The sequence below is a fragment of the Arabidopsis lyrata genome, assembly GCF_000004255.2.
Source record: "Arabidopsis lyrata subsp. lyrata unplaced genomic scaffold ARALYscaffold_4, whole genome shotgun sequence".
NCBI classification, from domain to species: domain Eukaryota; kingdom Viridiplantae; phylum Streptophyta; class Magnoliopsida; order Brassicales; family Brassicaceae; genus Arabidopsis; species Arabidopsis lyrata.
Window position 1 is genome coordinate 14,728,512 of NW_003302552.1, and position 13,926 is coordinate 14,742,437.

The 13,926-nt window shown below is 35.6% G+C and overlaps 4 protein-coding genes across 6 annotated transcripts in view; 1 reads left to right on the plus strand and 3 right to left on the minus strand.

Annotated features, from left to right (window-relative positions):
* The window catches only part of LOC9317228 (cysteine--tRNA ligase, chloroplastic/mitochondrial), a 3,583-nt gene extending 2,809 nt beyond the window's left edge, over nucleotides 1-774 (minus strand). The window contains exons 1-2 of one of the 3 annotated variants that reach the window (XM_021029567.1): nucleotides 307-774; nucleotides 144-207 (exon numbers count right to left, since the gene is read on the minus strand). In XM_021029567.1, coding sequence (XP_020885226.1) covers nucleotides 144-207; nucleotides 307-650 — 408 coding nt within the window. In that variant the 5' untranslated portion in view covers nucleotides 651-774. Of the gene's footprint in view, nucleotides 1-143; nucleotides 212-306 lie in introns of all 3 variants that reach the window. The other 2 variants (XM_021029568.1, XM_021029569.1) reach the window with 2 other exon arrangements.
* A 1,032-nt stretch (nucleotides 775-1,806) lies between these two features.
* On the minus strand, nucleotides 1,807-4,380 carry LOC9317229 (transcription factor MYB14). Its single transcript, XM_002881116.2, has 3 exons — nucleotides 3,386-4,380; nucleotides 3,156-3,285; nucleotides 1,807-2,371 (listed from the first exon to the last, which is right to left on the minus strand). Exons 1-3 carry the CDS (start codon nucleotides 3,516-3,518, stop codon nucleotides 1,882-1,884), a joined length of 753 nt encoding a protein of 250 aa, XP_002881162.1. The 5' UTR covers nucleotides 3,519-4,380; the 3' UTR covers nucleotides 1,807-1,881.
* Nucleotides 4,381-6,071: 1,691 nt separating this feature from the next.
* Nucleotides 6,072-13,926, minus strand: part of LOC9317230 (protein root UVB sensitive 2, chloroplastic) — a 10,904-nt gene continuing 3,049 nt past the window's right edge. Inside the window, 11 exon segments of the mRNA XM_021028517.1 lie at nucleotides 6,072-6,699; nucleotides 6,701-6,754; nucleotides 6,845-6,967; nucleotides 7,068-7,247; nucleotides 7,412-7,509; nucleotides 7,592-7,685; nucleotides 7,775-7,834; nucleotides 8,002-8,086; nucleotides 8,168-8,256; nucleotides 8,361-8,492; nucleotides 8,589-8,679. Coding sequence (XP_020884176.1) covers nucleotides 6,328-6,699; nucleotides 6,701-6,754; nucleotides 6,845-6,967; nucleotides 7,068-7,247; nucleotides 7,412-7,509; nucleotides 7,592-7,685; nucleotides 7,775-7,834; nucleotides 8,002-8,086; nucleotides 8,168-8,256; nucleotides 8,361-8,492; nucleotides 8,589-8,600 — 1,299 coding nt within the window. The 5' untranslated portion in view covers nucleotides 8,601-8,679 and the 3' untranslated portion in view covers nucleotides 6,072-6,327.
* LOC9317231 (actin-depolymerizing factor 6) lies at nucleotides 8,890-10,031 on the plus strand. The gene is made up of 3 exons (XM_002879264.2): nucleotides 8,890-9,083; nucleotides 9,370-9,635; nucleotides 9,737-10,031. The coding sequence occupies exons 1-3, from the start codon at nucleotides 9,060-9,062 to the stop codon at nucleotides 9,885-9,887; spliced, it is 441 nt and encodes a 146-aa protein (XP_002879310.1). The 5' UTR covers nucleotides 8,890-9,059; the 3' UTR covers nucleotides 9,888-10,031.

The following is a 13,926-nucleotide window of genomic DNA, read 5'->3' on the forward strand; positions in this document are numbered from 1 at the left end:
AACTCGAGAAACAGAGCTTAAATTGTATAAGACCTAAGAGATTCTCATTGAAACTGCCCTGAATCTCTAAACTAACCACCAAGAAGCAGAGTTAGCTCTGATTTTCATTGTAAGAAACAGTTTCTTTGACATTATTATCTCACCTTATCATCCACATCCGTGAAATTTCGAACATACGACACTTCATATCCTAGATGCTTAAGGTACCTGCCTAATTCCCAATCAAAATCAAAAGAAAAAAATCAAAAAAATCAAAACTTTCCATAAACCCAAGAAAACTAAAAGCTTCTTTAACCAAGTCAATACCTCAAGAGAACATCGAAAGTGACGTAGACTCGTGCGTGTCCAATGTGACTGAGATCGTAAGCCGTGACACCGCAAACGTACATTCCAACTTTACCTTCGATCTTGGGCTTGAACAGCTCCTTCTTCCGGCTCATCGTGTTGTGCAACCAAAGCTCCTTCCCGCCGGAAATTGGTGCTCCACCGTCCGTTAATGATGACAGAGTCGTGAAACAGCGACGGGATTGAGTTTCTTTTCCGGGTCTGAGGGGAAATTGGATTCTGAATTGAGACTTGGGAAGAGAAGAGAAGCGTATTGGAGTAAAGGGTCTACATGATTTGAAGAGATTGAGAACAGAAGAAGCCATTGCTGTGGAACGATAAGCTTCTCACGAAGAAGATGATGAAATCGGATAGGCAAAAGCGGCGACGGATATAGCTAAAACCTCTGAACTAATTACGGTTTGCGTAAACCGGTTTTTATTCCGGTTCGGTTTAATCAAGACTTGGAGACATAATAGGATTATGACGTCCAAAATCAAAACTTTTCTAGATTTAAAATGTGAACTCTATTAGCCACAAATATTAAACAAAAGGAGAATGTTTTAGTGATGACGAGCTTGAAATTTAAATTTAGAACAATCTTGGTGTGATATTACGTATGCGTAATCGTTAATTATATAATATATCGTTTAAACTTCTCACGTTTTTATCATTTTCATTTCTTAAGTTGTATACTCTAAATCCAATGGTATGAAGTACGACCGGAATGCATGGTGTTATTGATGTTTTCGTAGGAACCATCCATACAATTTAAGGTCTACAAAAAAACGTATTTTTTCATCTAGTATCCGTTTAAAAAGTCTTCACATTTTCTAAAATTTAAATAATGTCTAGTTGTTCCCTACTGACGAGTTAAACATACAAAACTGCGATAGACAACTAATACATAAACATATATGTATTAGTTGTCTATTAATTTGTCTAATAAATATATTATCACATATAAATATAAAAGTGTAGGGCAATTAAATGACGAAGGAAGGAACTGAATGTGACTAATATTAAATCTTCTCAAAGGAATAGTACTACTAAAAGTAGACCCATTTATAGTTTCTCTTTACTCCGGTTAACATTTCTGTTAAAACTAAACTAACCTAAATGGCTCTCGTAAAAGATTGCTCAAGGTCACTAGCTAGTTCAACCCCACTTGGGAGGGATGATTTACGCCTTACACGTGGTATTTTCAATGGCTGGTCGGACACCAAAATAGATTACGGATCAAAGATTCCGAACTCCTACAGTTTATCAAAAAACAGACAAAAATAAAAGAAAGATTTTCTTTCATATAATATATACATCTTTGAATCTGGGTGTAACATGGTATTGGTACCAGAAGTCTAGAACAACCCATTGTTACATGTCTTGATCTGGTTATCTTAAACGATGTTATTATCAAAATGCATGTAAGATATTCATATTTACATGCAAACTCAAAAGTCTACAAACATAGACAGAGAGGAAGAAAAAAAAAAGACTCTTAAATTTATTCATTTGGATTACAAAAAGACTTTCAAAGTCTTAACGACAAAATCAAAATTAAAACTCGGGTATGTCGGAAAATTCCTCAATTCTACGATTACTAGTGAAAACTTCAAACCAAAACTCCATGTCATCATTATACAACTTCGAATTATTATAGCTACATTTCTTACCCTTCTTATCGATCAACCCTTCCCAATCCTCTATTTTCTTCTCATTGCTGTTGAAGTTATCTACTGATACGACGTCCGACCAAAAACTATCATCTATCAAGGCAGAAATATCCTCGTACGACATAACATCGTCCTTGCTATCATTTGAAATATCAAATGTCGTAATACTACTAGAAAATTGTTGTAGAGAGGCTGTGTCGACAATCACCGATTCTTTGTCTACGTGTGCGGTCTCGTTAATTCCGTTAATGTCTTTGGTGTCTCCGCCATTGTTTTGAATATTTTTGCTGATTCTTTTCTTCAAATGAGTGTGCCAAACATTTTTTATTTCATTGTCGGTTCGTCCCGGCAACTTTGCAGCAATCGCAGACCATCTAAATTATTAAGAAACAAAGAAAACAAAACACTTTTTTAAAAAGTGTCTCACACGTATAATGATATCTTATGGATTTCAACAATTTACTGTATTACTTTATATTGCTTTTTAGTTACAGCAGAAAACATGGGGATAGAAGAAAACTACAAAACAAAAGCTTATACATGCCATATGTTTTGCATTGATCAAAGTGCATATCCTTTTAAATAGTAATATTGAAGATCTTGTTTCTGTTTTGTATATTTAAAATTCTATGAAATTTTTTTTAATGAAGTCTTTGGTTTGGTTTGAGACATAGGAAATCACGGATAGAATCTCCGGAGATTATAAGAGCAACATTATTGGTAGTCTCTTAATATTAGCTCTTAACATTAGATGATGGACACTTAGCTAAGAAGCACTTTTTAACCCACCAAATGTCTCTTAGCTAAGAGACATTCTTAATAATTTTAAGATATTTGCTTTATTTTTATCTATTTTAAGCTAAGATTTTTTTCTAAGATCTTTCTAAGAGACTACCATTAATGATGGTCTAAGGATCCTTACCACCCCCACGGTGTTAAAATATTTTGCAAATTGTTACAAAAAAAATCATTTATTAACTTAGACTAGGTAATACGCAGAGTAATTCATCTGACAAATCTTGCAAAGTGGAAAAAAGAAAAAGGAAGTTCATATTACAAAAACCGTCGACCCAAAAACAGTTTGATTTCTTAATCACCATTAAGGAAATTGTGGAACAGACTGATGATTAATTTTCTTTAGAAAAAAAAAAGACAAACCTGTTGCCTAAGCTTTCATGCAAATTGATGATAGTTTGTTCTTCTTGAGGAGTGAAATTGCCACGTTTAATGTCTGGCCTCAGATAATTGATCCAACGAAGTCTGCAACTTTTCCCACATCGAAGTAAACCTAAACAAAATCCACAAAAACGTAAACAAAATTGTTTACATATTAAAAGAATTATAAATAGAAAATCAATATGCAAAACAAAATGTAGAAGGAAAATCACCTGCGTGTTTCGGGAGAGCTCGCCAATTAGAATGACCATAAAGATGAATATAATTGATCAAGATTTGATCTTCTTCAGGAGTCCATGGTCCTCTCTTCATCCCCATTTTCTCGCAACATGGTGCTCTTCCCATTCTCTTTCTTCTGTTTCCGTTGCCCTCTCAAGAAAATAACACTAATAAGAAAGAAAAAAAACCTTTGGTCTTGAATTGAGTAAAATGATTAGAAGGACAAGTGTTGAATGGGTATGGGAGTTTTATGAGAGCTAAAGAAGCCAAATGCTTGAAGGAAGTATGCGATGTAGACGTTTAGTGTGTTATTATATTTATACACATATTATTATTATATATAATCACAATGCAACCGTGGGACAACTCCAAGTTGAAATTTTCTCATACTTTTGATCCCCACAGTCCAAAGTTTTTAACCTTTTTCCTTTTAACTTCTTTCTAATGTATTTAATCTGTTTTGATGAGGACGATAACCACTGGAGGTCCTGTCGTGGTAAAGATTGTCTATAACGCCGTGCCATTCTTTGGAAATCCATCAGTGGTAAGATTCTTAAGGGTTAGTCATGGTTTCATTTGACTCGGCGAAAAATCGATCTTACTCTTTATTTATAACCAGATAGGGTCCAAAACTTTCTATTTCGGGAAGAGATCCTCAGTGCTACGTATTTTAGCTGGACTCTGGCTTGGAGCCTCGGATTACCTGAGTTATATGAAAAAATATTAAGCAAAAAAGGCTATATATGAATAATAAGAAATTAGGAAAGAAAATTAACAATAATAAGAAATTATGGGAGGAAGGAAAGGTTCAAATTATATATGCATAAAAATGTCAAAGAAAGAGGCTCATAGTGCTCCATTCCAATCAGATCATGGCCCAAAAATAATCAAACTTTTAATCTCAATCAAGCTTGTTGGGTGACATATAAGTCAATAAGAAACATAAAAAGTTTCATAGTTTTTCTGTGCGCATATATTAAACACTGTTTTTCTTTCTAATTATGTATAATACATTTATGATATATAAAAAATAGGTATGTAGAGCCAAAACAATTGTGGTGTCAAGATGGAGGGAAATCATAGGCATCGAATTAGGTACGTACGTAAAGGGGTTCCTCTTTTCTAATGAAATCATATTGTTAAGAACAAAAAAAAGAAAAGATTTACTATGATTTGGTGACTCCACTTTTTGTTCATTGTTTCCCTCTTTCTTTTTTTTATATATGTTAAATATGACTACATCTAGGTCATATGAAACCTTATATTTCCAAAAAGTATCCATAATTTTACTTTGTAAATAGGAATTAAATTGAATCTATAAAATTACCGGTGAGTTCGCGCGTAAAATAAAATATTCTACCAGATGTTCCTTTGAAACACTCAAATTAATATCGTACCGCAAAAAAAAAAAAAAAAACAGAAATATCTTTCTTACGGTATGTCATTACTCATTAGTCATTACGTAAGATAATCATAACCATGAGATCATAAAATGTATGAAATTGTCGTCAATTGATGATTAGTGATATGGTTCTTTCAATTGCACACCCTCACTCACCATTACAACTTTTATATACTAATGGTAAACTATTCGTTTGTCTATGTCAAAAGGAACTTTTGTATGCTGTTTCAAATTAAACGCATTTAGACCAAGATAAAAAAAAAGAATAGACTCAAACAAAACAATGATCATCGATATCTAATTCCATCATTACTAAGATCTTGCCCCTTTTCACATTTTTTTTTCTCTTTCCGTTTTCTTTTTCGGGTTTTATTTTCTAATACAAAATATACAATGCGGGTTATCTTCTCGCAATTGTGGAGTTCCCATGTTTTCAATGCAAGTGTTGTTTGATAATTGATAAATTCAAATGGATCGTGACCTAACGAAATCTAGATATTTGTGGGTCCAATTAAATACTAACTTTGTCGCTTCTTTTTGTAATTTTCCAGGGGTCGGCTGAGTTGCATTATTGGTTATATATATACATGCATGTCAAAAAGAAGAAAAAGCCTTAAAATTTCACTAGTTAATATTTTTAAAAGGTGTTACTTATCTTCTTCAATCAGATCCAACTAACTATATCTATAATAAAATATCTCAAATAAATATTGAAATGATCATAATAATAACATGGTAAACAATTTCACTAAACAAATTGCTAAATAATCATGAAAAGTTAAAAAAAGTTAATTTTAGTATATTAATGACTTTTTATTTTCTCTAGTTCGTTTATTTTTGTTAACATCGTGCATTTTCCATTATGACGGGTTGACGTTGACCCCGAATAATCATACAAAAACGAAATAGCACACACCACAAAGACTACAGAAGTACAGAAGTACAGAAGTCCAAATTTTTTAGTTTGGTCCTAACCATAGTAACCAACCTGAAACACAACTAAGCCAACAAACGAAATCCTTCCTCTCATGCTTTTATTATAAGAATCTTACTAGTTATATGTCCAGTAGGCAGTAACATTGGTTCAACTAGTTAAATATCCCAACAAAAAGTCTTGATAATTGCATTTATCAAATATTATATGTGATAACGGGCATTAAAAGTGACATACTTTGGGACATTTTCACTTTCACTTATAAAAGAATCCCAAAATGAAGACTAAAAGAGTCCAGGTCTAAAGAAAAATAGAGCCGGTACACAAAATTTGACCATGGAAAAGCATTAATCAGATTCCACTTTGATTGATATATAGGGACTTACAATGGCAAAACAAAAGTACAAACGAGGACAAGAACCGTACCTTCAAACTTTTGTTTCACCTAATAATCTCACTCTAATCTATCCATCTAAAGTCTTCAAAAACTGGATTGTGGATTCATGATCTGGACAAAGACTTCTTAAGCCTACAAATTCGTGTTTACACTTGAAACAATAAAAATTACAATAGCAAAAGAATTACTCGAAACTCCGGAGCTACCAAGCGAATCTTGTTCCCGTGCCATCGAGAAATCTATCAGTATACCATCCTTTAGCCTGCACTTGAGATAGAAATGGATTGAAGACATCGTTCATTTTGTCATACGCGTCTTGCAATATAATGTCATCAGGGTCATTGTATATCTTTGTCATTGACTTGGCATATGCTGCAACTAACCACCCTCGCAATGCGTCTTCACCAGTTGCATCGTGCTCTAAGACCACATCGGTCCATGACTTTCCATGACTCAATAGAAACTTCTCTTCTACAGACACTTGTTTTAGTCTCTGCACCTCAGAAGGCTTCACAGCTTTATGGAGAGCCCTTCCCACTTTTACGTTTCCTGCGTCTTGGATTAGTCTCTGCGGGGAACATTAGGTCTTCTTGGAATCTTAAATCAGCAGGGCTTGGGACTTTACCAGTCTGAAATAGATCCAACGATACCTCTTATGTAATAAAAGAAATCAACAAGATAGTTTACAGAAAAATTGAACTAAAGATGATGCTAACTACCTTGAGATAATTAGCCACGATCAAAGCGGTTCTCTGTGGATTCAGTGTGTTGATAGGTACTCCTCGCATTTGTTCTACAACGCTATACACATGTACAACCGAAAGAATCGACCCAACCACCAACTGCAGATATCAGCCTTTTCTAAGATGACCGAGTTGCGATCCAAACTAACAGAAACTGCATTCTGGAACAGAGAGTAACGATCTAGCAGAATGACAATACCTTTCCCTCCATTGATGAACATATTGTTGACGCAAGTTGAATCCCAGCACCTATCCCCGCAACATTAAAAAGAGTAGAGATAGCTTCTCCTTTTGCAAAAATGTCACTAAGATTTCCTTCTTTGGCGAAAGATGAATAAATTGGTAATCTTGTTGCCCTTGCTGCAACCGTAGCCATTCCCTATTTGAATCAAACAATGCCAGAAAAATATGAAACACAGCAACCCAGTGAAGCTGATTGATGTATAAAAAGATGGTCTTTAGAAAGCTAATGTATCTCATAAGTCTCCTATTGAAGCTGCTGAGGAAAGCAGACACGGATGTTCTAAGTAACATATATATTACCTTAGCGAAATTCCCAAGACCAGCCATTTCAAGAAACAGATGCGGGCATAATGGAGAAACAAGTTCCAGACCAGTACCAAGATCGTAGAGCACGTCAGCTGAAAAAAATGAACAAATACGTTTCACGGTTGATGCTGTGAAAACATCAGCAGAAACATGTAGCTAAAAAATGGTGCATACCCAGAATTCTCCACCGTTTAGGCTCAGAATCCATTCTTGCACCCAAATTGCTACAAATCAGCTTTCCCACATGCTGCATCCCATCCTTCAGTATCTATAAAACCAATAGAGTAAAAAAAATTTCATTTACGAGTAGGCCCTGAACAAGCAAACGAACAAACAAACTGAAGTGGTTTAACATACCCAGCTAACAACAGTTGCTTGAGCCGGTGTAGGCCGCAAGCCTGCAGCAAACAGCAGTGACTGCAAAGAAATAATACAAAAAGTTATATCTCCATGTTAAACCTCCAGTACAACAGCTCAAGTAAACAAATGCAATTTTGCCAAGCCAAAAATCAAAGCTGAACAAACAAAACCAAAACAGAATAAGATTTAGAACTACATTGCAAGAGCTGAATCATGAAGAAGACCTGCGTCGATAACACGGATAATGCTGCACTGGAGAAATGCTGAAGTGCTCGAAATTGTGTGTACCTAAGATATCCTTCGTTTACACTGTTGAGAAGAAGTAAAGAAAGAAACTTTAAACACATGCTAGAGATTCTCTAAAGCAAAAGTCTCAAACTTTGAGTTCACCTGTATGGATAACCAGAAGGGAAGAACTTGTTAAGGAAGGATTCAACCATCTTCTGAGGAACAGGTCTTGCATCATCAACAACTTTCATCTAAAACATGATAATTCACATAATGATTCTTCAAACTGAGAGAAACATCAAAATGGCACAAGAGAGAGAGAGAGAGAGAGAGAGAGAGAGAGAGAGAGATTTACAGAGAGGTGGCCGTCGGATTGGAACTGATAACGGTGAGAGACAGAATCGGAGGTTTCGAACCAGTAAACCGGAAAGTCTTCAGGATTCTTCACCATTAGTGGCTCTTCCTTCTTTATCAACTTCACCTTCTCCTGTTTAGTTCGTTCCCCAAGTTACCAAATCATTCACTTTAATTTGGATAATTTCAAATGAGAATAAAATTTAAAAAAGGAAGTGTGAAACCTTACCAGAAACTGCATATCTGAGAGACGACGGCTCAGTCAGGTTTCTAACGTTGGAGTCGCCGGAGTTCGAGTGAACCGCCGCAACAGTAATCGCCTAGAGCCGTCAAAAACACAATCAAAGAGATGATATTAACAACGACGTCGTTTCTTCATTCCCTTTCTATTTCTGCGGCCCAAAGGATTTGTGTTGATGTACAATAATGGGCTAAAAAAGGCCCAATATTGATAGAAACGCGGCGACCAGTTATGGGTCAACAAACACGACTTTTCTTCTCGCGTTGATCTAACGCCACCGAGGCACCGACCAACTTATTTTCTTCCGCATTAAGCCAAAAAAATAAAATTCATAAACTAATTACTAATTAGTAAGCAAAAGTGTGCACGAAGAACAAAGCGACGCTTCCGATTTTATTTTCACGTCTTCGTCTCTCTAACCCGATTCTCTGGTCTGAAGAAAGCAGAGAGTTCAAATCCATGTCTTTCAGAGGACTTAGCAGGGTAATTACAAAACCCCTTTTCTCTTCTTGCTTAAAATTGATGTACTCTTGTCGCGTGCAATCTTCAATTTCGCTTCTAAGAAATGTTAAAATTTTGATTTTGATGAATTCGAAGTTTAAAAAACCCTAGCCCATCTCCAATTTTCTCTCTTTTTTTGGGGGGTTTAAGATCACTACGAAGTCAATTCGATGATTGAAGAACCAAATCAACACTGAATTTGCTTAAAAATCGAATCTTTTGGTATGTTTTTGATATGTTCTTGGTTTATTGTTTTATATATGTGTAGCCAAATGCAACATCTGGAATGGGTGTTGCAGATCAGAGCAAAACCACATTTCTTGAGCTTCAAAGGAAAAAAACTCATCGCTATGTGGTCTTCAAGATCGATGAATCCAAAAAACAAGTTGTGGTTGAGAAAACTGGAAACCCTGCTGAGAGCTACGATGATTTCTTAGCTTCTCTACCCGAAAATGACTGCAGATACGCTGTTTATGACTTCGATTTCGTTACTTCTGAGAATTGTCAAAAGAGCAAAATCTTCTTCTTTGCTTGGTTAGTTTGATTACCCTCTTATTTGATCTTTTCCTATAAGAAAGTTTTAAGCTTTTTGATGAGTTGAAAATAACATTTTGAACGGGACTTATTTGTTGTAGGTCTCCTTCGACTTCTCGAATTCGGGCAAAGGTGCTTTACTCGACTTCTAAAGACCAGTTTAGGAGGGAGCTTCAAGGGATTCACTATGAGATTCAAGCTACTGATCCTACTGAGGTTGATCTTGAAGTGTTACGCGAACGAGCGAACTGAGAGCAAACAAAATTGTCTCTCTATTCAAAACTTTTGGTAATGTAATGAATAATTCGTATTCTCGTGGTCGTGGATGGATTTGTGTAAACACAGTTTCATGTTCTTTGTCAACTGTATAACCTCCGTAGATGTTTTCAGATTGCACATCGTAAACCTTAGGTTAAGGAAACTGAAACTGGTTTAAGATCATAAGGTTGATATATTGGTAATGTTAAGAGGGGCCAACTTCTCTTTAGTAGATACCAAGAATGTTGATGAGAGAGTTCTTAAACTAGTTACCAATAACTAGTCTAGCAATTTCTTAGATATTCATTTCTGTAAGATAAGCTCTTGTTGTAGCCATCTTGAATTCGAGTCTAATCCTTGTGAACAATATAGAAAATGATAATGTGTTAAGTTTCCCTCATTTGTGGCAGTGAAAAGTAAAATCTAAGTTGTATGTATAATAGTTCTAACTTCTAACATATACCACTTCCGATTCCATTGAGAGCAAAACCATCTACTGAGGTTGTATAATTATACCTACCAATCTACCGTTCGAATTAGGAGATGTTAAGAACCAATTGGTTCTTAACCTTGGATCTTAACATTATTTAAAATTAAAATTTTGGTTTTTCGAAGTTAAGAATAGAAAGAGAGGATCTTAAGTAAAGTGTCCTCCAATGGTTAAGGACCCATTGGTTCTTAAGAAAAAAAATTCAAATATTTGTAAAACAATGCCTTCCAAGCATTCATACAACGAAATTCATATAAGCATTCTTACAAGTATTAAAGAAAGTAGAAAGAACAGAGAGACCTATTGCTAAGTGGAGAACAGAGATGATCCGCATGTAAGATAAGATGACCAAACCAAACATGAAAAGCAAAGATGAAACTAATGTGATTCTGTCCAAACCAAACCATAACCAAAGATGAAACTCATTCAACTGCCAAACCAAACCAAACCTGAACACCAAAGATGACTCATGTCATTCTGTCCAAACCAATCTTAGATGTATATATGATTCCGGTTTAATGTACTGGTTAAGTTAATATACATGTATACGGTTTAGTCTTTGGTTTAGTGTAGAGTGTATATATACACGATTGTAACAACCTTTTCTGTTTCGGGAAATATAGAAAATCATTTCACAATCTCTTCGTTCTCGTTCTCTATCATGGTATCAGAGCTATTTTTCCGCGTTTTTCTGTTGATTTCGACCTAATTTCTTCTGATTCTTCTACAATCTCTTCGTTTCTTCGTCTTAATCATCATCACTCGTTCTTCCGCACTATCGATTTCGACGAAAATGGTGAAGAAAGGAGGAAAACAGAGAAATCAAAGTGTTACACCTGAAGATGGTGGTTCCGTTGCTAAATCTAATCGCGAATCGATGATCGTTGAAGATCCTAAAGATGCGATGATGAAACAGCAGCTGAATTCAAGATTTGAAGCTTCTGAGGGACATGGATCGATGAATTTCAACACGATCGATAATCCGTTTTTCCTCCATTCTTCAGATCATCCAGGTTTAACGATTGTATCTCATATCCTAGATGGAACTAATTACAACAGTTGGTCGATTGCGATGAAAATTAGTCTTGATGCGAAGAATAAGCTAGGACTAGTTGATGGATCTTTGCTAAGGCCTTCTGAAACTGATGCTTGTTTCCGAATCTGGAGTAGATGCAATAGTATGGTGAAATCATGGATACTAAATGTCGTGAACAAGGAGATTTATGATAGTATACTTTATTATCAAGATGCTATGGAGATGTGGAATGATCTATTCACTAGGTTCAAAGTTAATAATCTACCACGGAAATATCAACTTGAACAGGCAGTTATGACACTCAAGCAAGGTGATCTGGATTTATCAGCATACTTCACAAAGAAGAAGACGTTGTGGGAACAACTTTCCAACACAAGATCAAGAACTGTGAAGAAATGTGATTGTGATCAGGTTAAGGAACTTCTTGAGGAAGCAGAGACTAGCCGTGTTATTCAATTTCTTGATGGGATTGAATGATAGTTTCAATAATATTCGTGGTCAGATACTTAATATGAAGCCAAGACCTGGATTGAATGAGATCTACAACATTCTGGATCAGGATGAGAGTCAGAGAATTGTTGGTTATACTAGACCAGTTTCTACTCCTTCTGCATTTCAAGCTCAGGCTATTCTCACTGAACAAATTCCTATTCTGATGGCACATGGAAACACTCAGAAGCCTAAATGTTCTCATTGTTCTCGCATTGGTCACACTGTGGATAAGTGCTATAAGGTACATGGCTATCCCCCTGGTCATCCACGAGCTAAGAAGAACAATTATGTGGGCAGTGCAAACATGACCAGTTCAGAAGTAATGGTCACTCAGAAAGAGAATGTTCCTGCAGAGCAGAATGCAGACATGTCTAAAGACCAACTCCAACAGATGATCTCTTATCTTAGCTCCCAGCTCCAGTCTAATACCATCTCTCCATCCCCTGATAAGGCTATAGCTTCGACTTCTAATTCTGTACCAACCATCTCCCAGATGACTGGTACTTTCCTTTCTCTCTATGATTTTACTTACTATGACATGTTGACATCTACCTTACCTCATGAAACTGAGTTGTCTCATAGGGCTTGGGTAATAGACTCTGGGGCTAGTCATCATGTTACACATGAAAGGGAAATCTATGTAGAGTACAAAGCTTTAGAAAGAACCTATGTCAGATTACCAAATGGTCAAACCGTGAAAATAGAGGGCACTGGTTTTATTCAACTTACTGATGCTTTGTCTTTACATAATGTGTTATATATCCCTGAGTTCAAGTTTAACTTGTTAAGTGTGAGTGTTGTGACTAAAACTTTGAGATCTAAAGTCAGTTTTACTTCTGATGCTTGTTCTATTCAGGCACTTACTCAGGAGTTAATGATTGGGCAAGGTAGTCAAGTTGCAAATTTGTATGTGCTGAATCTTGATAAGTCTCTTGTTAATGTTTCTTCTTCTACTTTACAAGGTACGCCTGCTTGTGCTAGTATTCATGTTGATTCTGAAATGTGGCATAAGAGATTAGGGCATCCTTCTTTGAATAAAATTGAGTCTCTTTCTGAAGTTTTATTGTTGTCAAAACAAAAGATAAATAAATCATCTCATCATTGTCACATATGTCATTTAGCTAAACAGAGGCACTTACCCTTTCAATTGTCACACAATATGAGAAGTAAACCATTTGAATTAATTCATATTGACACATGGGGTCCTTTCTCTGTACCTACTGTTGATGGCTTTAGATATTTCTTGACTATTGTGGATGATTTTAGTAGAGCGACTTGGATTTATATGTTGAAACAGAAATCTGATGTCTTGCATGTATTTCCTGGTTTTATTCAACTTGTTCAAACTCAATATAATAGTAAAGTTTGTTCTGTTAGATCAGATAATGCCAATGAATTGAAATTTGCTTCTTTATACATGGAAAAAGGTATTAAAAGTTTTCATTCTTGTCCTGAAACTCCGGAACAAAACGCTATTGTAGAGAGAAAGCATCAGCATTTGTTGAATGTAGCTAGGGCCCTTATGTTTCAATCGGGTATACCTTTACAGTTTTGGGGAGATTGTGTCTTAACTGCTGCTTTTCTAATCAATAGGTTACCATCCCCTGTCTTAGACAATAAAACTCCTTATGAAAGGTTAACCAATGACAAACCTGATTATAGTTCTCTTAAAGCCTTTGGATGTCTTTGTTATAGCTCTACCTCTCCTAAAAACAGAACAAAATTTGAGCCTAGAGCTAGAGCCTGCATCTTTTTAGGTTATCCTTCATGGTTTAAGGGTTATAAGCTTTTAGACATTGAGACATACTCAGTTTCTGTTTCTAGACATGTTATATTTCATGAGGAAATTTTTCCTTTTGCTTCATCCAATATCACGGATGCTGTCAAAACTTTCTTTCCTCATTTTTCTCTTCCTGCACCAAATCATGATGAACATTTGCCTCCAGTGCAATCATCTTCTGATGCTCCTCACAATCATGATGAGTCATCTTCCCTGGGTTTCTATTCCTTCTGAA

Coding starts and splice junctions, on each gene's coding strand:
- LOC9317229 (XM_002881116.2), bottom strand. CDS start 3,518: ATGGGAAGAGCACCATGTTGCGAGAAAATGGGGATGAAGAGAGGACCA. Junction 3,286..3,385: donor AGCTCTCCCGAAACACGCAG/GTGATTTTCCTT, acceptor GATTTTGTTTAG/GTTTACTTCGATGTGGGAAA. Junction 2,372..3,155: donor CATGAAAGCTTAGGCAACAG/GTTTGTCTTTTT, acceptor TTAATAATTTAG/ATGGTCTGCGATTGCTGCAA.
- LOC9317231 (XM_002879264.2), top strand. CDS start 9,060: ATGTCTTTCAGAGGACTTAGCAGG. Junction 9,084..9,369: donor CTTTCAGAGGACTTAGCAGG/GTAATTACAAAA, acceptor ATATATGTGTAG/CCAAATGCAACATCTGGAAT. Junction 9,636..9,736: donor AAAATCTTCTTCTTTGCTTG/GTTAGTTTGATT, acceptor TATTTGTTGTAG/GTCTCCTTCGACTTCTCGAA.